We start from the raw sequence: 22,747 nt of genomic DNA, 5'->3' as shown, positions 1-22,747 counted from the left end.
GTGAATGTGTGTGTGTGTGTGTGTGTGCGTGTGCGTGTGCGTGTGTGCAAGAGAGTGTCTTTGTGTCCATTTTGACAATTCTGAATTTAATTCTTGCAATTTTTATATTTTATTTCACAGTTTTAATCTCACATTTTATCACATATATATATATATATATATATATATGAATTTATATATTATTTAATAAAAAAACCCCAGATTTAATTGCTTGTTGAATTGCAAAGGAAAACAACTGCAAGGAAAAAGTATATATGATAAAAATCAATAATGAGATATAAATTCATATCAAATATTTATATCTCATTATTAATTTTTATCATATGTATTTTTTCCCCTTGCAGTTTTTTTCCTTTGCAATTCCAACGAGCAATTAAAAAGCAATTAATTCTGTTTTTTTCTTTTAATATTTGTTTGTATTTTTTTTTTTAGTAAACATTTTTTTAATTAGTGAACATCAGCAGCACTTAGGACCGAGTGTGTTTCTACCTGTGTGTGTGTGTGTGTGTGTGTGTGTTAAACTATTAGCTCAGATCGTGTCGGCTGTTTTCCCGGAGACAGATCCTGCCTCGTTGTTTTATCTTTAACCGCGTGTAATCTATCATTCCTCTAATAGATCTGATTCCTGGCTGCTTTATTTGCTCCTAAGGCCAGAGTCTTGGCACATCAGTGAGACTGCTTGTATTTCCCTTCAGCTGCGGGGCTTCATAACCATCTTTTGTCTTTTATGTAAGACTCTGCGTGTCTGTCGTCCCAGAAAAGAGCAGGTTCGAGTCGAGCTTCTGCATCTGTATCACCTTGATGTGCCTTTAGTTCTTCCTCCAGACATCTTCATGATATGCTTTTTAAATGTATGACAGCGCACTGATTTTATATATAGTACGCTCAAGAGACTCTTTGGAAGATCTCAAATCGAGATGTAATTGCATTTTTCATAGCATAAAAATAAAAACAAGCAAATACTTATTTACTTTTTTCTATATTTCAGTTGAATCATTTATGTTAATTGTATATATTTTTATTACTGCTGTCAAATGATTTATTTGTGATTAATGACATTTGTTTACATAATATATCACTGTGCATATTTATTATATATTATGCATAAATATGCACACATATATTTTTTATGCATTTATATATTTAAATTGTTATATATTTTATATAATATAAAATATATTTAATATATAAACATAACATGTTTTTACTAAATATATACATGCATGTGTTTGTATTTATATATACCTAATATATATATAAACTACTATTTTAGATGTGATTAATCGCATAATCGTTGCCCGTTATAGTTTCTATATATTTCTAAATATTATATAAGCATTATTGGTATTTATGTGTGACAAAATAATATTTCGATGTATCTGTATTTTATTGGCGAGCGCATTTTGTTTCTCCTCGTCCCGAGGAGGACGCGGTTATTTAATGTGATAAAGATGTTCATTTGTCATTGTGACGCGGCGGGCCTTTACATTCAGAGCCGTGTGTGTTTAAAGCATCCACAGAAACGCATTAAACCCAACGGCTCTGCGCTGTTCAGAAGTCCCTCTGGCCAGATGCATGACCCTTCCTCATTACTCCACACGCGTTAGCTCAGGACACGGGATCGAGGAGATCGTAGGAGGAATAACAGAGCCTTGGCATTTCTGCTTGAGAGCGTCTCGTTACCGGCGTTCACACTTTGGCCGTTGCTATAAACGAGACCGTTTGCCGTTTCTTTTTGCACAATAGCGGCTCGGTCAAACGTGATTATAATTAACCACATTACCCACAATCCTCTGACGACTCCGCGGAATAACTGTAATTAGCAGGATATCGAATATGACTCAAATCTATCGCCCTCCGGGTCAGGGCACTTTTGTTCTCTTTATATCTTCCGGACCGGACGGGCTGTATAACTCAAAATGGAAAAAAACCCCACTCCAATTCATTCATCTTATAAGCTCTGTGTTCATACTTTGTCCATTAAAATGACCAGGAGACACAACAGAAGTAGATTTTTGAAAGCAGCACACTTGTATTTATATATATATATATATATATGTGTGTGTGTGTGTATGTATGTGTGTGTGTGTGTATATATATATATATATATATATATATATATATATATATATATATATATATATATATATATATACTGTGTATCTATCTATATATATATATATATATATATATATATATATATATATATATATATATATATATGTATACATATCTTTTTTATCTATTTTTATCCATTAATTTGTACCTAAATGCATGTACATTTATTTATTTGTGCATATATTCTAAATATATCTCGTGTGCATTTATTTTGTGCATTTACGCGTGTATTTATGAATCGATCTTTTAATGCATTTACATTGATTTTTCCGCTAAAAGTAGCGTATTACATTAGCTGTAAAGTTTTCATTATACAGTGTTTTTCGGGGTTTTTTACCACATTCTTGGCAGTTTAATTATTCATTTTGTATTGAATCAATTAAAAGTGCACTTAACTAATCGTTCATTTGCAGTAATTATTCTGTTCAAATCTGTGTGTTAGCTGTAAGTCGTCATACAGTGTTGCAGAACGCACCTCGGTTTCCCACAAAGGTGTCCTGTAATGTTTTGGTAGTTTTTTCCTCCTCTCCGTTGTGTTCAGGTCTTTGAGTCGGCGCGTGGGTTTGACAGCAGTGGGCCGGCGTACAGTCAGTCTAATTGCTAGTTTGGGACCATCGTGGCTTTATAGTCGTCTCTTTCACTCTTTCTGCGCATAGATGTGCATTTCATTGGCGTTCCAGCGATGGGAGACAGAAAGCGTTATTTTTATAGGACATGCCACATTTCTAATTGATCTTCGGTTCTTTGAACCAGTGTGTGTTAGTGAGGGGAAAAGACTTCTGCAAGAAATGGAGCTGAAAGATTTGCAATTTGATGAGATCTTGGCACGACCTCCGTAATAATAAGCCATGATAGGAAAAAAAAAGAGGTAGAGGATCCTTAAATAAATGCATCTCAAAGGAAAGGGTTTTTTGGAGATGCGCAGTCCTAAAATTGTGTCCTCATTGGTAATATTTTTGAATCATTTTTCTGTGCTCTTTATGCTGCATACTGAGGTAGATTAGAAACCTAATATCTTCTTATGGCACAATGTCATTGTATTTTACTGAGGGGTAAAAAAAGCACAACTAAAGTCACAGGGTCCCTAAACAGTCTTCAGTCTTCGGTTCGAGTAGTGCAAGTTAAGCTTGCTTTATTCATGCATTAATTTAAGCATTTATTTACTTTTATTTATTAATGCACACATTTATACATGCATTTTTGCATGCATTTATATATATATATATATATACACACACACATGTTTATTATTTACTTACGCTTTTATTCATGCGATTATTTATTCTTTATTTACACATTTGCTCATTCATCTGTGCATTTACACATTTAAACAAATCTGTTAGTTTATGCATTCATTTACGTATTCGTACATTCTTTACAGGAGTTTATTAAATGCACGATTTATGCATTCATTTATTTTTGCCGCGCTGCTTTTATTTGCATTGCGTACGAGCGATAACGTAGCGGTTTCTCTCCCGTCAGACGATGTAGCGTATGAGATGAAGTGGTTTCTGAGTCGTCTGAGGGGCTCGAACAGCCCGTCTCTGTTGGCCGGTATGGACCGCTGGGGTGTTGTGAAGAAGGCTCCTCGCAACGACAGCAGCGACTGCAGCCTGGAGCGCCTGGGACCCCGAAGATTCTCCCTGAACGTCCACAGCACGCAGGACAGCGACGCGGGCGACTATCACTGCACCGCTACGCCCTGGATCCGCTCGACCGCCACCGGGCTCTGGAGCAAAGCGCCCGAGGTCTCCTCGCAGAGAGTCTTCCTCAATGTGAAGTTTGCACGTGAGTAATGAAGAAATGCACTGAATTGCTTAATGCGGCCCTCAAACCGAGTCGTGCAACTTTCACAAGCTTTCATACGTTAATGGGAGGCTGCCAGCATTTGACACTCGTTCCCACAACATTTCGTTCACTGGAAGCTTCTCGGTGCGTGCTGGAGCACGCAGGTGTGATATTAAGAAATCTTGTGCATTTGCTTGGGAGAGTCTAGCAAAATGCGTCAATGTCATCTTTTAGGAAATATTTGGGTTTTTTTTATACAAACGAAAAAATAGGAGGATAAAGCGTTCAAGCAGTTCTCTTTCATGCACAATTAATTCGTAATTTATGTGACTTTTTCCAAGTCATTTAAGTAATTCTCCACAAAAGTCTACAAATAATTTATTTATTTATGCTTGCTTGCTTTATTATATATACATTTTTATTAGTGAATTTATTATTATTTACGCATTTATTTATTTGTGCATTTACATAATGCATGTATTTATGCATTTACTATATATTAGTGCTGTCAAACGATTAATCGTAAGTAATCAAATAATAAACGTTTTTCTTTACATAATATATTTGTGTATACTGTGTATATTTATTATGTATATATGAATACAAACACATGCATGAATATGTCATGTATATGTGTATATATATATATATATATATATATATATATATATATAATATAAATATGTAAATGCATTTACATGTAAATAACTTCAAAATATATACTGTTTGTGTGTTTTAAAATATATACATAATAAATGAACACAGTCCAAACGCATTTATTATTTAAATATAAACTTTTTTGAGAGTGTGATTAATTAAGATTTATTAATTTGACAGCACTACTATATGTACTTTTATTTATTAATTCATTACTCATTATTTCCGCATTTGCTTATTTTTTTATGCATTTGCATAATTATTTCTTTATAAGGCGTTTATATAATTGCTTATATTAATTGTGTTTAAAACTATAAAAATCAGTTTATACCATATTTTTTTTAATCATTCTTTGGTAACACATTATTCTGATGAACAGTAAGTAACTGCTTAATATTTTCCAACCTGGGGATGCGTACGTTACATACTACCTACTGACTATCAGAAGTCTACGTCAACTTATTCTACTGTAGTGTAGTTATGCATGCATTTACTATATATTAGTGCTGTCAAACGATTAATCGCAATTGCTTAATGCATTTAAGACATGTAGTTTCAAATGAATGACAATTAGTTGACATGTATTTACAAAGTTACTTTACAGTTTGGACTATGAACATAAAGTGTAACACGTTCTTTTCATGAATATACATGATCTTTTTGTGTATACTTTTGTTGTCTTTCAGTGTGGGACTCAATGAAGCTGCCCTTGCTGTACGGTGTCTGTGCTTCGGTGACCGTAGGCGTCGTTTCTCTCGTCCTGGGGCTGGTCTGTGCTCACTGCTGCTGTAAAACCACTACACCTACTCCGCGCTCTCGCAACAAACTCATGGAGCTGGAGATGGATTGACAAAGACAGTACAGTTGTCCCCTGCCGAACTGGACGGCGTGGTGACAGCTGATGAACGCTGGGACGTTATGCACCACCTGGAAGGAGAAACTACAACCTCAGAGGAAAAAAACTACTGAATCAGAGTCAACCACTCCAAAATTGCACTAAACACTAAACTCTTATATCAGCTGGGCGCACGCTTTGTTGGATTTGTGAACGTTTCGTCGTTGAAACAAGATGAGATACCTGACGAGATCCTAGCAGGATTTAACGCATTGAAGGATTACATTACTCTACATCAAGCTCCAAAGAGACCGTCTGCTTCCAGATCAGGGTTTATAGACACTCGTTTCTACCGTCATTCTTCTGAGTTTGGTGCTACTCACTTTTTGCAAGACATGGGAGGAGCTGAACCCATGCCGCAGTGTGCAAGATGACATTTTATCTGTGATTCTGTGCTGTAATGTATGTACCCTTCGGTTTTGTCCTCCAACCCATCCAGAATTTACCAGCTCTGACCAACCCACCTTTCTAAAAGCTAACTAGTCAACCGTTATCCTGCCATGGGCGGTCACACTAGATATGAATAGGTGATGAACAAAATAGTTTTTTGAATAAGTAGTATTTTTCTAAATAAATAATTAATATCTAATGTTAAAACGTATAACCTCCTATTTCCGATGACAGCGCAGCACTGGACTAACACGTCTGTTTAGATGGCTATCAACAAGCTAGCAGTAGCCCAGAACAACCAATCAGAACGTCAAAACAATTCAACTGTTTACAAACATCCTAGGAATTGATAAGCAATTCTGTAGCAATAACTTTAAAAATGTAACCGCTAGCAGCTGTGGCCTAATGGTTAGTGAGTCTGAAGGTTACGGGTTTGAGTCTCAGGTGTGGATAAGCCTCAGTACCACGACTAAGGTGAGACCCTTGAGCAAGGCACGGGGGCTGCCTGTGTGTGTGTGTGTGTGTGTGTGTGTGTGTGTGTGTGTGTGTGTGTGTGTGTGTGTGTGTGTGTGTGTGTGTGTGTTCACTACTGTGTGTGTGTTTGTGCAAATTGTGAGTATGGGTCGCCACATGCCACTTGATTTCACCTTCTAAGAAACATTTTTTACCGTCATAGCAACCAACCAAAGTACAGTCACAGTTGCCTAGAAACAGTCAAGCAACCCCTGAAAGCACCATTAGAAGGACTGGAACATCTTGGAAACCACTCAACCACCTAAAACGCTAAAGCCGTTGCATAGATACACCCTGGCAACCACCTAAAGAGATATGTTGTGGCAAAGACCAAGAGCATCCTAGCAACTACACAGAAACACTATAGCAACAACCTAAAACACACACACATCAAGAGAATCCTAGCAACTGCATAGAAACGCCCTAGCAACTAGCTAAAACCTCTTTAGCCCAAATCAGATTTTGTGCATATCTGGATAAAATCCGATCTAAAACACAAACACCACAAGCATCCTAGCAACCACATAGCAAGCACCCTAGGAAGTATACCACGAGCATTCCTAGCAAATGCGTAAAACCCCTTAGCAACTACCTACAACAATAAGTCGAAAGCATCCTATTAACTGCATAGAAACACCCTGGCACCTACCTAAAATACTAACAAACACCAAGAGCATTCTAGAAACAGTCTAGAAATCAATTTGAACATCTTAGCAAGCATCCAAAACACTGTGGCAAGTTAGCAACTGCATAGAAACACTCTTGCACCTATCTGCAACAATCTAATGTATCTAGATCCAGAGCTCCGTAGCAACTGCATAGCAACTACCTAAACACAGACACCAAAAGCACCCTAGCAACAGTTCAGAAACATTGCAACCACCCACATCACCTTGCAACTGCATAGAAACACCACTGCAACTAATCTACTGTAGCACAAAAGACCAAGAAGCAGCTGAGAAACTACTTTGAACATTGTAGCAACCGCATAGCATAGCAACTGCATAGAAACACCCTGGCAACGACAGCATTCTAGGAACCAGGACAATCCTAGCGAATGCAAAGAAACACCGTAGCCACTATCCTTAACAATCTACTGCAGCATAGACCAAGAACGTCCTGTAAACAACCTAGAAACCACTTTGAACATCCTACCGACAACAATGGACAGTAAACAAATCAACAGCATCCTAGCAACTGCATAGAAACGGCCTAGCAGCTACCTAAAACACAAACAAATACCAAGAGCATCCTAGCAACAGCTTAGAAACCACTTGCTACGTAGCAATCACATCATAGCAACTGCCTAGATACGTCCTAGCACCACTTAGAACATCGTAAGCACCCAGAACGCTGTAGAAAGCACTTTTTTATCAAGGTGCAAGATACTTGTGAACATGCGGTCATGTGAAAATGCCAAGAGAGGTGAATCGGTGGCATTTATGTGGTGTGTTTTGCAAACCCACCCAATTGAACTTTGGTAAAGAGAGAGCGATGAAAGTCTCAATCACGCGAGTATGAATGAAAGCTAGTTTCTAGTGTGGCCGCCCCTCGAGCTGATGAGCTATAGACTCATTGGCTAGTCTGTCACACGGAGGTCAGGGTTTGATTAGGTTGAATCTGTGCCTTGGGCCCGGTCTTGAAGCTCCGCTAACAGCTCTGCACCGCCGCATCACGGAGCAAGTAGAGCTGAAACTCAATGCTGTGCATTAGGGCCAAAAGACCCCCAGAACAAGCACTTTCCTCTTCAGCGACGCCTCAAGGGCATCGGCCGACCTTTTTTCCTCTTTGTCTGCATCTGAGGGTCTTTGTCTCCACTCCTGAAGCTATCGGCTAAAAAAAAACGAAACTCTGTGAATCTTCGTGGAAGACGGCGGATATTCAGTGTTTGTGCTCGGCAAACGTTCCGGCGTGGATTTGTTTTCAACCTCTTTTTCTCAGTATCAAACTGCCATTAATTCAGACCGTTTAAACTTCATTTTCTAGATCTTTTCAAGTCTTGAGAGTGCTTCTGTATTTGGGTTTTGTAACGTTTATACTTTGTATGAAAATTAAGGTTGAAGTTCGAAACTGTTCTTTTAGCGTCGTTCGTTGATGTCAAACTGAATAGCAGTTGGTCTTTTGTTTTTTTACATTCGCGTACTGAACTATGATTGGTGTAAGATTGTGTTTTTGACTGGGTTGTTGATCGAAAAACTGAGTTATGTGGTTAACCAAGCGATTAAAAAGTGGTCACACTAGATAATAAGCATGCAGAATTATTACAGAACTATTTTAGAAGGAATATGAGCAACAGGATGTGATGTCATGGTGCAGTGCTTTTGTTTTTAAAAAAATAAATTATAAATGATATTAATAAATTAAAAAATGTTATAATAACTTTTGCTTCATCTTGCATATGTACGTATGAAATTGTTCGCATTTCATGCATCTCTTTATTTTATTTATTTTTAAATAAGTCTCTTATGCTCACCGATTTTATTCAGAAAAACTGTCAAATTGTGCCGTATTATTATTAATTAATTTAAAACCGCTTATTATTTCAGTTTGCTATTTGCATTTCTGTTAAAATATAATTTATCCCTGTCATGCATAGCTGAATTTTTTGAGCACCGGTTTGCTGCTCAAGAAACATTTCTGATTATTATCAAATGGGAAACAGTTGCGCGGCGCAATATCTTTGTAGAAACCTTGCTACTTTTGCAGCTTTTTTTAAATATAGAAACCGTTATATGGCATTCAGTATCTGACTGACTTCTATGTCGTAGCGCCATATATTTGTACGCGTGTGTCAGATACCTCTACGGCGCTCAAAGGAAATGACAGTATTTGTGGCTTCTGATCTTTTTCCCCTCGCCGGGAAACTTGCGCTGTAATTGCTGCTGATTGGCTGCGCGGGTCTGGAAAGACGTTTGTCACTTGTGACGGGCGATTTGTAGGCTGTGCGTTGCAGCATGTTCCACTTTCCTCTTCTTTTCTTTTTTTAGCTGCAGTCTGTCGCTCTTCTCGAATTCACTCCCGCTTATATGTGTTATTATATTTGCGGTTCTGCTCTTGAGGCAACCCTGAAGCTCATTCAGAAGCATTTATATTCTCCTTCCAGAGCGTCGCAGAAACTCTACTGGTATGGCAGTTGTGATGCAATGGTGCCTTTACACGATGCATCATATTGTATTTCTGGGTGAGAGTGTCACGGCGAATATTTGGCGTTGGCTGTTTTCATCCGATCTTTGTAAACGTCCTGGGACGCGTGCGACGCTTCCTGTTACGAGGTCGTTATCTCATAAACGCGGTTTCATTTTCCAGTGTGTCCTCCGGTGCCCTGTAAAGTCATGCAGCTCTCCGGGCCGAGTGTTGAAATAAGGGCAGGGGTGTTATGAGAGCGCTCTCGGCTCCTCAGTGTAAATGTTAAAGCTCTCAGAGAGACGGAGGAATCCTTTGCTGTCTTGTCAATGTCTTGGCAACAATGTAAACTGACCGGGGTGAGAGACTGGAGTGGAACGGAGCGAGAGAGCGCATTTACATTAAACCTGTCCGTCAGTGTGCCAACATATATTGTGCATATTTATGAATATATTTGCACAACATGCACATGTGTATAAAAATAGATTTCATTTTGCATTTTTGGAATGAAATCTAAAATAAAAAAAAGATATATATATATATATATATATATATATATATATATATATATATATATATATATATATATATATATATATATATATATATGTATGTGTGTGTATGTATATATATGTATATATGTATATATATATATATGTATGTATATATATATATATATATATATATATATATATATATATATATATATATATATATATATATGTGTAGTGTATAATGTGCAAATCTGGATTCTGGGGAATAAAATGTTTTTAAACTACTTAAAGTTAAGAAAAATGTTTTATATAGAAGAACAGAATATTTTGCATTTCTAAAAATAATTTTCAAGAATGGTCTTATTGTTCATAAACGGATAGTTCAATAATAATAATAAAAATATCCATATATGTTTGTTATGTTTGATATGCTGTTATGTTTTGTTTTCTGTTGGAAGCACGCATGCTACGGAGGTCAATAGCTATCATCGAATTTTTGGAAATCAAAATTCTTCTTTGTTCAGCAGAAGAAAAAAAAAATCATTTACATTTGGAACAATTTCAGTAAATTTTCAGGTAAATGATGACAGAATTTTCTTTTTTGCATGAACTATCCCTTTTTAAGATATTAAAAAAATAGTTAGAAGAACGATAACACCAACGCTCAATCTGATTATTTTCTTTTTTTCTTTTTTTTTTTAAATAATTGCACTTCTTAAGAACTTTTTTGGGTGACCGCTGCCCCTGGACACGTTCTTGACGTGGAGAACGTCACGTGCCCGGTTTATATTAGTGGAAAAATACCATCAAGATCGCTGACATGAATTTGCACTGACAATGCTGGATGGATGCGGCTGTGTACAAACAGGTCCAGTTCTCCTTGTAAGGCAGTCTGCTGCTCAGGGCACAAATCCATCCATCATCCCGCCGATGCCAGCCTCTCAGACGTGGGCTGTGCTCATGTGCTCGGGATTCTCCGCAGTCGGTCTGATCCATATGACACTTTCCACGCCAGACCGAAAAAGCTGTTTTAACCCTTTTTGCACACTATCTTATTGTGTACCGCGCACGTACAGTGTTTTAGTGTAAATAACATTTTAGTAACACAGCATGCTTCATGACTTCACATGCATGATAAATCAGGTAATATTTAATGATCAGTTTTTTGTTAAGCAATTTAGTGAATGTTGAGGCTCTGCACAATTTGCAATTTATGGAGTAATAATATAATCTACTGCAATCACACGACACTATCATATTTTGCTAACAGTAATACTTTTATTATGAATGACGAACAAAAACATTATTATGCAGAGCCATGCATCCATTCCGATGTTTTCCACTCATCATTGACTCCTTTTCTTTTTTATTATTAGAAATGACCCTCTATACTGGCATTCTCAGTTCTTTTTCTATTCTACCTGCTTGTTTTCTTTTTATTTAATATTATATCCCTCTTTTGTAAAGTCATCATTTTTGTCATCATCTGTTTCCAACATTAAGTCATTATTGCAGATTTGTTTCTTTTTGCTTTTGGAGCCAACGAGAATGCGAGAACTGCATTTGTTCTAGTTTCTGCTAATACAAATGTACTTGACTTTCACTTCAGAGAACGCCGGAGAAGCAAAACATCATCTTATGAACGACTAGCTGTTGATCTCGGTTAAAGTACGAGCCCGGTTTACCCTGGGCTTCTTCTTCTCCTGTGTTAATTGTTTCAATATCTTCTGTTCAAATAGCAAGTCAGTGAACTGCATACCGTACTAATATATCTTGCGAACGTTGATGTGCACAAAATTGGATTCAAATCCAGTTCGTGCTAAAATATTGTAGGCGAAATCAATTCCAGTTCTGTAAATGCAATGCTTTGCCATTGCGGGCTGCGGTATTTCACACAGAGCGAAACTGTGGTTGCTGAACGGTTTTGCGAATGCAGTAAGTCAGCGTGGTTGCGCATAATATGCATGCAGAAGTATATAAGCTATCGGTCTAAAATAAGACAATGCACGGCCTACACCGCATGCAAATTAAATGCATTATGACGCTTTCATAACAGACGGGCAAAATGTCGTACAGATTGTGTAGTAGAGTAGAGTGAGATTTGGGATCCATTCAAAACAGCAGAAGGAGAACTTCATGCACGTCCACAGAACCACTTTACACATCCTTCCTGACAATATACAACACAGACAGGACAGCCCGCACATAAAACTATTTTCTAAAGGCCAGCCGAGATTTCAACCAGACTCGGTTTCCACAGCGTATTCCAGTTTCTTGTAAAGCTACAGCGTATCTTTTCAAACGCGTCTCCTTATGTTTAATACAAATCACTTTCATGGCCCTCCTCAGAACAGAGAAACACTTTTGATGACTCTCGCTTTGATATTCTAATGTTCAGACATATTTAAGTGTGCCGTCTCGGGCCGGTGTAAATGTCTTTTAGTCTCTGGATCTCAGTTTCGAATAAAGTCAGCAATAGTTCTCTAAGCTGTTCATTTCAGGATTAAAGTGACTGATGGTTAAAAAGTCCAACTTTAAACATCAAAGGCATCAACTTTGCGTTTATTTGTGGACTAAACTGACAGCCGCGTATACTTTAAATAAAATGGACCCTACCGCAAAATAAAAAGAACAGTATAAGATTGTCAATATTAAAGTCTGCAATCAAAAAGCGATAATATGAACTCAAATATTGGTCATCAGATGATCTCAGCGGCTATGCATGTTCATTATATTGCTTTTTATTGACAACTAGAGACTTAAAGGCAAACGTTTGAGACAAAAACATAACCTCTAGTGTCTGTGTTTTTATTAATAGCAAACTATTAGCTTTTTTAAATTAGATCATTTGATAAAACAAAACCAAAAACATAAAATAACCATATCTTAACAATTCATAAATCACACTGCCGATAAAAGCCCCGAGCCTTGAAAAACTCTGTCCGAGCAATAAAATGAGAGATGAGTTCACATGCATGCAAAGCGTTTAGGTTTTTCTCTTCAACTCTGCTTTGAGAGCATTTCTTTTCCTTTTTTGTTTCCCAAATCGAGCTCCATCTGTGTCCAGCATGTCCTCCTCTCGTCATATAATCCGAACATTGCCGTCGGATCGTTAGCGTTCGTGATGTGTCTCCTGGAGGCGCGTCTTATCAGCACATTTGGCGCAGGAGCTCTCGTGTCATCGACTGTGTGCTTTCATCATCACTCGTGTGACTAAAATAGCATGTCCCCGTTATTGTAACGTGTGAAGTTTTGTGGTCTGCACCGCATGAAACAAGCGTTGGCCTCTGTAACGGCTCACCGGTGCAGCGAGGCTCTGAGGAGGAGGCACTCTTTGTGCGACCGTGTTCACATGTTCATCCTGTCGAGCTCTAGTGGCTGTCATTGACCTACAAAGAATCAAAGTCATTGTGTTTTCGGGGCTTGCAGGCGAATGAATCCATTTCATCAACCAGCCAAAAAAGCTGGTTGTCAGGGGGTTGCTATGCAGTTGCTGCAGCATGCATTCTGTGCTGTATGGTTACCAGGGTGTTGTTATGCTGTATGCCCTGAGTAGTTTGTAACCATTGCTGTGCAGGACACTCTTTGTGGTTGTCAGTGGATTGATTCTAGAATGCAGTATGCCGTTTCTAGGGCATTCTGTGTGGTAGCCTGCATAGATACTTTAGAATGTTCTGGATGGTTGTCAAGGGGTTGCTATGCTATCAATTGATCTAGTGGTTGTGTGTATTTTTTATTTATTTATTATTTTATAGAATATTCCAGATGCTGTATTGTTGACAGTGCATTGCTGAGTAGATGCTAAAGTGCTTGGATGGTTGCCGGGGTGTTGCTATGGAGTTGCTATTCAGTGTGGTTTACTATTGCTGGATTCCAAAAGTATTCTGGATGGTTGTCAGAGTTTCGCTATGCGGTTGCTAGGTGTTCTGTGCGTTTGGTAACGTGCTGCTGGTAGCGCTCTGGACGGTTGCTAGGGTGTTTGGTTACTAATGCATTGCTGAAGCGTTCTCTGTGGTTGCCGGTGTGTTACTTTACGTTTGTCAGAGGATTCTGCATATTTATTAATGCATTACAATGTAGTTGCTTAAATGTCACAGCTTCTATAGGGCTGCTGTGTGGTTTTTTATCACATTGCTGGTGTGATTTCCATAATGTTGTCGGGTTGTGCTGTGGTTGCCGATATATTTCTGGGTGGTTGTTACGGTCTTCCAGCTGGTTGCCAAGGTGTTGTTATGTGGCAAAAAAGGATAGGCTTGGATGTCTCATTCCTGTATGTGCTAATAATTCAAAGGTTTGAATCCCACCAAACACATGAACTAAATATACTTGCATGCAATGCAACTCACCTTATGGGAATGTATTGTTCATTTTCTGAAGCACAAATGTGGTTAATTGCTCATATCTACACATTTACATTAATATTTATGCATTTAACAGATTTACAATAAAAGGGAAATAATTACCATTTCATTAAGGTGTTGGGGGAATGCGTGCATAGATTGAGGGATCTTCTACTACACAGTCACTTATGTTCTCAGCTCAGACACAGAATCAGTTCAAGCCAGTGTTGAGACAACCCAAGGGTTCGACTAACCTATTTTTCTCTTCATTCTATTTGTGTTCAATGGCTGCTGGGGCCTGAAGCAGCGGTCAAAGGCGGATCTGAAGTGTCACTACAGCAACAACAGTAGCAAAACTATTCTGGCAATTTAAGATAAAGAACACCTCTAAATAGGATTTGACGGTTTCCTTTATTCGTTAGACTTCTTTTTCCAGTCTGTGTGGTTTTCTGTCTTCAGTGAGGCACAAATGCAAATAGGTTCGACAGGATGCATATCTGGTCCTAAAAATATATCTGAAAAACAAATTGTGATTAAAAACGATCATTTTTGGAAATGGGAGGTCAAGCCAAGTGCATCGTGTGCATTTAGGGAGAAAATATGCATACCGGACAAAGAATACAGTGCGAAATTGCCAAAAGTATAAGTAACATGTATGCTATTGCAAATATAGCCAGAGGGTTTTCACACATCCTCTGACAGCTGCTTTGGTGTTCACTACAGCGTTTGAACAAGAAGCCGCTTTTGCTGTCAGCTTTGAGCACTTCTGCCCCCTAGTGCATACTGAAAGAGTGCTGTCAATCACAAAACTGCCACCTGGAGAGGAAGGAGGCGGGGTACTACATTCAAAAGATGTCAAAGATGTCAAATCAGAAAATTCCACTATTAGAAATGTACTCAATACCACAGCACTGTGCGTGTCAAGACAAAAAAAAATACATTTAAGAAAATCAATTTCGGCACCATGCATGTCCTCGACTCTTTTGGGTCATTTTTGTTATACGGAGCTAGACTGCATTGTTTCGTGTTTTAGAATTGTTTAATATGCTACTTTAGATTAGATATAAAAAAGAGCACTAAAAAGATTGCGACGATGACTTCACGTCGTTGTTGCAGGCCTATCGTAGGCTTTGAACGTTTATGGTTCAGCCTTGACCTACATAGTCACACCTGGCCTCTGTATATACATACAAAAAGATCTTTATCTAGTCATGTTCTAAGTATCACTCATCAAAAAGCTGCTGGTTTTGTGCTCTTTAGCTTGTCTTCTTGGAAACTTGGGAAATGAAAGACGATGTCGCCATCATCTGACTACTATTTGTAGTCGCAGTTATAATCCAATGTGTGTGTGTGTGTGTGTGAGACAGGTATTACCATTTTTTTGGTGGTCTATGAAGACACAGCCAATGTCCCCATAATTCAAAAGTCTTAAAAACGTATCAATTTTTTTTTAATGCATAACGTTTCCTGTAAGGGTTTTAGTTGTAGGGTAGCAAAAGCACATACAGTTTTTACAGTTTAAAAACCATTACGCCTATAGAGTCCTCATAAATCACAAATACCATCATGTGTGTGTGTAAAAAAGGTTTAATCTCTTGCTGTGCTCCTCTTAATTTATCTCTACTGGTTTAACACCCGCAGATGCAGATATAGCGATAATGACGAGTGGAAATGAAGAGATGGTTAATGTTCCTGTTGACTTTGACACTGAAGTCAGTCACTTGAAATGGACTAAAATACCACATAGTGATTACCTGCCTTCTCATCTGAGTTTGTCTAATTAGTTCCCAGCAATATATTGCAAGGCGCATTATTTAGAGAAAGAAATCATCAGCGGTACCTACAACATGTGTAACGTTCAGCAATCTTAATTTCTCACAAAACGCCTGCATCATAATAAATGCGTTGCTATCTTAGACAGTATGCTAGCAGTTAAACACTAGGTCCACGTGATAGCATCAGCGCGCCACACCGCGGGTGGGCGGGACGGATGTGCCTGATGACGTCACGGGCGCGCGTGGCGAGTAAACGGAGGCGCTAACGGTCTCTTCACGCGCCGGTTCAAGACGATTGAGTCCCTGCTTTTAAAGAGCTCGGTAAGTGTGGATGGGTTTTTAACGTTTAGAAATGACCGAGGTTTTTATTGCCTGTGAGGCGAGCTGGTGTCTGAAAGTTGAGCTAATCTACTTTTACCTGTGTTTGGGTGTTTTATTAGTAACTTTGTGCTTATCAAATATAACTGGCTTAATGTTGATTTGGGCTTTTGCACAGTGGTACTAAATGAAGATGACGGTGGTAGATGACTTTGATATTTTTTTTTTTTTTTTTTTAAATATTACGATTTTCACATGTGTATTTAGAAGTAAGCACACAGTATGTGTAAGATAACTGTTTAGATGCCAACATTTTATTTTTCGTATAATTGTCAACATGATCCACTAACCACAAAGAAACACATACGGTAAAGTTACCTTACTTAAACCAAAAACTATTTGCTTATTAATATTAATAATAATGATGTATTTAATTTATGTAATTTGTATCATTAATTTGTACTAAAATTATTATTATAGCGGAATTATTATTTTAGCAGTCATTAAAATCTGCTCAAAAAGTCTGAAAAGTACAAAACAGCGATAAATGAAAAGGAAAGTGTTTCATAAATTGTAAGACTGTCTGCAGACATCCTACCTAAATAGGTTGTAGGTCTACCTCTTTTTTTCTCTCTCCCTGGCCATCTAAACAGCGTAAGCGTTTTTTCAAATCTATTTTTTTTCTCTCTTTCAGAATTTATTGCTATATGTGGCCCATCAAATTGTGTATCTCGTGCCACCGACAATTAAAAAATGGCATCAACAATGGAAGCGGCAGATATCGTTGTTGTTTCCATGTACTTCGTTCTTGTCCTGGCCTTCGGCTTTTTTGCGATGTGGAAAGCGAATCGAGGCACGGTGAGCGGATACTTCCTTGCTGGTCGCTCCATGAACTGGATGATGATCGGCGCATCGCTGTTCGTGAGCAACATCGGCAGCGAGCACTTCATCGGACTCGCTGGCTCAGGTGCAGCAAGCGGGTTTGCCGTAGGTGCCTGGGAGTTCAATGCGATTCTACTGCTGCAGCTGCTGGGCTGGGTCTTTATACCCGTTTACATCCACTCAGGTGTGTACACCATGCCGGAGTACCTCTCCAAAAGATTCGGCGGGAAGCGGCTGAAGGTTTTCTTCGCGTCCCTAACTCTGCTTCTTTACATTTTCACCAAGCTCTCGGTGGATCTATATTCTGGTGCGCTATTTATCCAGGAATCTCTGGGCTGGAACCTGTACGTGTCTATAATCCTGCTCATCACCATGACCGCCCTTCTCACAATAACTGGTGGCCTGGTGGCGGTTATCTACACGGACACTCTGCAAGCGTTCCTCATGATATCGGGAGCGCTGTGCCTGATGGCTATCAGTTTAGCTAAAGTCGGAGGTCTCGAGGGTTTGCACAACAAGTACATGAACGCCTCTCCCAGCATCACTGACATCGAGCTCAAGTATAACGTCACCTACTCAAATTCCTGCCACGTGCATCCTAAACCAGATTCGTTTAAGATCTTGAGAGGTCCTTTGGACAAAGATCTTCCGTGGCCTGCTTTTCTTCTGGGCCAGACTCCAGCTTCAATCTGGTATTGGTGCGCCGATCAGGTCATAGTCCAGAGAGTCTTGGCAGCTCGAAATATTGCCCACGCTAAAGGGTCGACCCTGATGGCGGGTGTCCTGAAAGTCCTACCAATGTTTATTATTGTGATTCCAGGGATGATCTCCCGTGTGCTCTTTGCTGATGAACTTGCTTGCATCAGTCCAGAGCACTGCATGCAGGTCTGCAATAGCAAAGCTGGTTGCACTAACATCGCCTATCCTCGCCTTGTCATGAACATCATGCCTGTAGGTCTACGAGGCTTGATGATGGCGGTGATGCTCGCCGCTCTCATGAGCGACCTGGACTCAATCTTTAACAGTGCCAGTACTATCTTCACTCTTGATATCTATAAGATGGTACGTCGCCAGGCTTCCTCCAAAGAGCTCATGGTGGTGGGACGCGTGTTTGTGGTCCTAATAGTGGCCATTAGCATAGCCTGGGTCCCGTTCGTGGTTGAGATGCAAGGTGGTCAGATGTTCCTTTACATTCAGGAGGTGTCGGATTACCTCACACCACCCATTGCTGCACTGTTCTTGCTTGGTGTCCTTTGGAAACGTTGCAATGAGACTGGTGCATTCTGGGGTGGACTTGTGGGCTTCTTGTTAGGAGCCGTAAGACTCATTCTTGCCTTTGTTTATAGAGAGCCAGACTGTAAAACAACCGATGACCGCCCTGCCTTCATCAAGGACATTCATTTCATGTATGTGGCGGCTGTGTTGTTTTGGGTTTCGGGGCTCGTGACCGTAGTCGTCAGTCTTTGCACGGATCCACCGAGTAAGGAACAGATTGCTACGACTACTTGGTGGGGACTGCGCAACAGAAATCAAACTGAGAACAGCAAACTTCCTCAGCTTTCTGTAGAAACAAAAAAAGAAAAGACAGTGGATGTAGTGGAAAATAAACCACCATCTCAGATTATTCAAACCAGAACTGAAATACTTCCAAATTGCCACTTGGAGTCTCAACATACCCAAAAACAACAGGGCAGTGATCATTTAGACAGAGATGAGGGACGATGCGTGAAATGTTTACAGTGGTTTTGGGGTTATAATAAAAATGTAGAGGATCCAGATTCACATTTTGAAGATGAAAGCAGGAATGTTATTGAAATGCTCAGAGAACCTCCAAAAATCAAAATAATCCTGAACCTTGGTCTCTTGTTAGTATGCACACTTGGAATTTTTTTGTTTGTATATTTCTCTTTGTAAAATGCTCATTATTTATCATTTTGCTCAAACAGGTTATAGTGATTTTCTTACAGATTATTTTAAACCTATTATATATCTACAGTGTAATTATGGTTGTAATTTATATTTCTCAAAAGTGTTTTGCACTGCAGTATTGCATAATAACTCACATTGTAATGCCAAGTATTACTGATTTTTAGTGTTGGTTGGCAATTGTCGTTGCCAATACTGTGCAATATATAAATAATACCAGACAGCATTTATGGCCTGATATTGATTACCACAACATTTGATCTCCATTTCTTCTTCCACTTCTACTTTTTTATTACTATCAAGTCCCTACAAAAATCTTGGTTGTGTTGAACCATTTAACGGAACAATAGAATCAAAAATTTTAGCCACCAGCCATTTAAGTACCTTAGTGTAACCTTGATTTTGTTATAAGAGAACAAATGCATTTGATTGATTTTGTGTTGAACCTAGAAAAGTTTTTCTTGTTTGCTTATATTTTCGTAACTCAATCAGAGTAATTCAGGTTAAATTTAACAGTCTGTGAGCCGACACATTATGGAAACATCTCTACTCACCGCTGACCCTATTATTGTTTGCTAATGCGTGTTTGTCTTTCTTTAAGGTCACTGGAATTATGTGGGCCAATTAAAAACTCTTGTTCAAATAATAAAACATTCAAATATTTAACTCTCCGACCTGAAAAAGCACAGTTGCCCAGTCCGTGTTAGCATAGCGACTGAAATAAAACCATTTTGGCGTCTCTTTCTCTCGTGCTTTTGTGTTTACTTTGCTTGCGTCCTTCATAGCTGGTGAGCTTTTAGCAGTAAGACGTGGGTATTTCTGTATTCAGCTCTCTGTGGTTGTCTTTCTTTGGAACCTCGTCTGTGTAGATTTGTGGGTTGTTTGTGGTCAGTTGCAGTGAAGAATAAAAACCACTGGAAACTGCAACAGATACAAGGTTTTCACACATGCATGACGAGAGACGGTGAGGTATCTTGGCGATTTGTGCAATTCATATAATGATTCATATAATCCAAACTCAGTTCTTGTATGTGACCTTACATGACAGTTTCTTTAATGCCTGTAGAGTTTGATATAAAATACCGTACAGTTCTCTTACTCTGTGTTTGTATAGGTTTGTTGATTTTACATTTTTAGACAGGTTTCCCCTGGGTACAGAGCTAGGTTTATGAAGTTCACTTGTGTGAGAGCTAGTCAAGTTGTCTCGGGTTTGAGCTTTGGCTAAGAACAAGACAAATGTGGTTTGGATGTATCAAGGCCATGCAGCTTGTGTGAATGTGTATGTGTGTTTACAGGCAACTGTGAATTCCCAGAAGAGGAATGTACTTTGACATCTTTAAAATAAATGTTTTAATTAGCTGCATTCCATATTTCTCATTGTTAACATAACTGGTGTTCAAAAGCTTTTTATAAAGGCTGCTTATAGAATTTAAATAAGGTGTTGACAGTCCTAGAATGTATGGGGAAGTACAAAGGTTTTATTTAGATGTAGGTTTGGGAATCTCCACCAGTCCCCAAATATCCCCAGTCAAAGTTAACTTAAGGATCACTGACCTGCTGTGAATTTTGACAGGAGATTTATAGATGGCATTTAATTCAAAATGAGAGTAAAAATATGGTTAGAAAGTGCAGTAAACCCATTTCGGGAGAGTAATCTGCATTCGACATTTTACTGTGACGTCTCTAATACTGTTGGATTTCATAAACGCTGTGCAGAATGTATATTTGGTATTATGTATGAGTATTGTATACATCATTCCAAAACATTCTATGCTTTCCCCATTGAATATTTGTTACTTTTTTGTGCAATTTGTACAGTACTTTACAGTAAAAAATGGCCACACCTTGCATCCTTTTGAAATTAACTAGTAAACATTACAGTTACAGCACATAATATATACACATATATAAACACTCATTTAAAAAAATTGGGTTGGTAGGGGTTTTTTATATATATTTGAAAGAAATCTCTTATGCTCACCAGGTCTGCATTTATTTAATCAAAAATACTGTAAAATGGCATGTGAATATCTGTTAGCATGTCATTTATTTTCGTGATCTAATCTGAATTTTCAGCTTTATTAATCCAGTCTTCAGTGTCACATGACCCTTAAGAAATAATTCTAATATACTGATGCTCAAGAAACATTTCTGAGAATTGTTGCGCTGCAGAATATTGATGCAATAGAAAGTTTAAAAGAACAGCGTTATAAATATCTCTTTTTCATCAATTTAATGCTTCCTTAATAAATCCTACTGAATCTTTAAATTTGATGTTATCTTTTGCATACTGTTATGTCTGGATGCTGAAATTAAAAAGGTTAACTGTAGGCTACATATAGCTGTGGTGTTAATCATCACTCCTTAAACAGTGAGTACGTATGTTTTCATTTCAATAGGCTACCTATTGTTTTAACTTGCGTGACTGTTTTACCAACAACCTTTCTAGAAGTGTGTGAACTGGTTTCAGTCCATCGCGTGCCAGCTGACAACATCCTTATGCTTTACAGCTGACATAACACGCACATGCAGGAAAGAAAACAGTAAATGTCAGGGGAATGCAAAACTGATATTACCGTGTTTTGTGATGGTATGAAACACCAGATGCGATCTTGTTTTCATCTTGCAGTATATATATATATATATATATATATATTTTTTTTTTTTTTTCATTACATACAGCAGCCTACGATACAACAGCCTTTTAGTGTTTAATTATTATTATTGTTAATACATTTTATAGCATTGGAAACATCTAAAATCAAGTTCATGTTTAAATGAACCTCAGAATACGCACATCTCAAATGTAAGAGAAATGCTGAGCTTCGAATGAAGTGCTTTGAATATAACCAATGTTTGTATTCTAACTTGATTCAAAGGTGGATTGAGAAACTGTTTTTTTCTTGCATTAATGAGTCACGCACGTCTGAAGACAGCGTTTTGTGAACTTTTTCGATTTTTAATGCGTGATTCTAGATATATTTGTAATGTTACAGGTCACAAAACCTGTCTATACTTGGACACGTGAACTAAAGTCATCATTCACAACACTTGATTGTAATTTGCACTGAATGTGATTTTATGTGTGTTTGTGTGTGTTTTTAATACCGTGGTCCAGTGTTGCTTTGGACCCCAAAATGTACTTCAAAATACTAGGATTGTTCATGTTTGGAATAGACATTCACTGACTCTTGATTATCAGACAGTTAACCAGAAAACATGGGAAGCCCTGTTTAATCTCACCGTTATGATTTTAGATTTAATCGCTTTGGAGACTGAACTAAAGTATTGAATTACAGTAGAATAAATAAGTAGAAGCCGCTGCTTCCTTTTCATCCAGGCTTGACGATTAGTGTAGGTGTTTCCTCATGAAATCTATTCTGATCGACTTGAGTTTAAAACATTGAGGAACTCGTTTGATTTCATTACAGAAATACACTTCCACTAAATTGATGACTTGCATTGTTTACTGTTCGTTACAAACCAAAATTGTGATTTTGAAACCTCACATATAAGGCATATAATGTG

General features: G+C 38.2%; 2 protein-coding genes across 2 annotated transcripts in view; both read left to right on the top strand.

Annotated features, from left to right (window-relative positions):
• ptgfrnb (prostaglandin F2 receptor inhibitor b) overlaps positions 1–8,740 on the top strand; it is a 38,039-nt gene extending 29,299 nt beyond the window's left edge. The window contains exons 8-9 of the mRNA XM_043246720.1: positions 3,601–3,906; positions 5,250–8,740. Coding sequence (XP_043102655.1) covers positions 3,601–3,906; positions 5,250–5,413 — 470 coding nt within the window. The 3' untranslated portion in view covers positions 5,414–8,740. The remainder of the gene's footprint in view (positions 1–3,600; positions 3,907–5,249) is intronic.
• Positions 8,741–16,314: 7,574 nt separating this feature from the next.
• Positions 16,315–21,469, top strand: slc5a3a (solute carrier family 5 member 3a). Its single transcript, XM_043242641.1, has 2 exons — positions 16,315–16,414; positions 17,106–21,469. Exon 2 carries the CDS (start codon positions 17,165–17,167, stop codon positions 19,205–19,207), a length of 2,043 nt encoding a protein of 680 aa, XP_043098576.1. The 5' UTR covers positions 16,315–16,414; positions 17,106–17,164; the 3' UTR covers positions 19,208–21,469.
• The last annotated feature ends 1,278 nt before the right edge of the window (positions 21,470–22,747 follow it).

The sequence above is a fragment of the Puntigrus tetrazona genome, chromosome 1 (genome assembly GCF_018831695.1).
Source record: "Puntigrus tetrazona isolate hp1 chromosome 1, ASM1883169v1, whole genome shotgun sequence".
NCBI lineage: Eukaryota > Metazoa > Chordata > Actinopteri > Cypriniformes > Cyprinidae > Puntigrus > Puntigrus tetrazona.
Note: the sequence above shows the minus strand (reverse complement) of the source record. Positions and strands in the feature narration are given on the sequence as shown.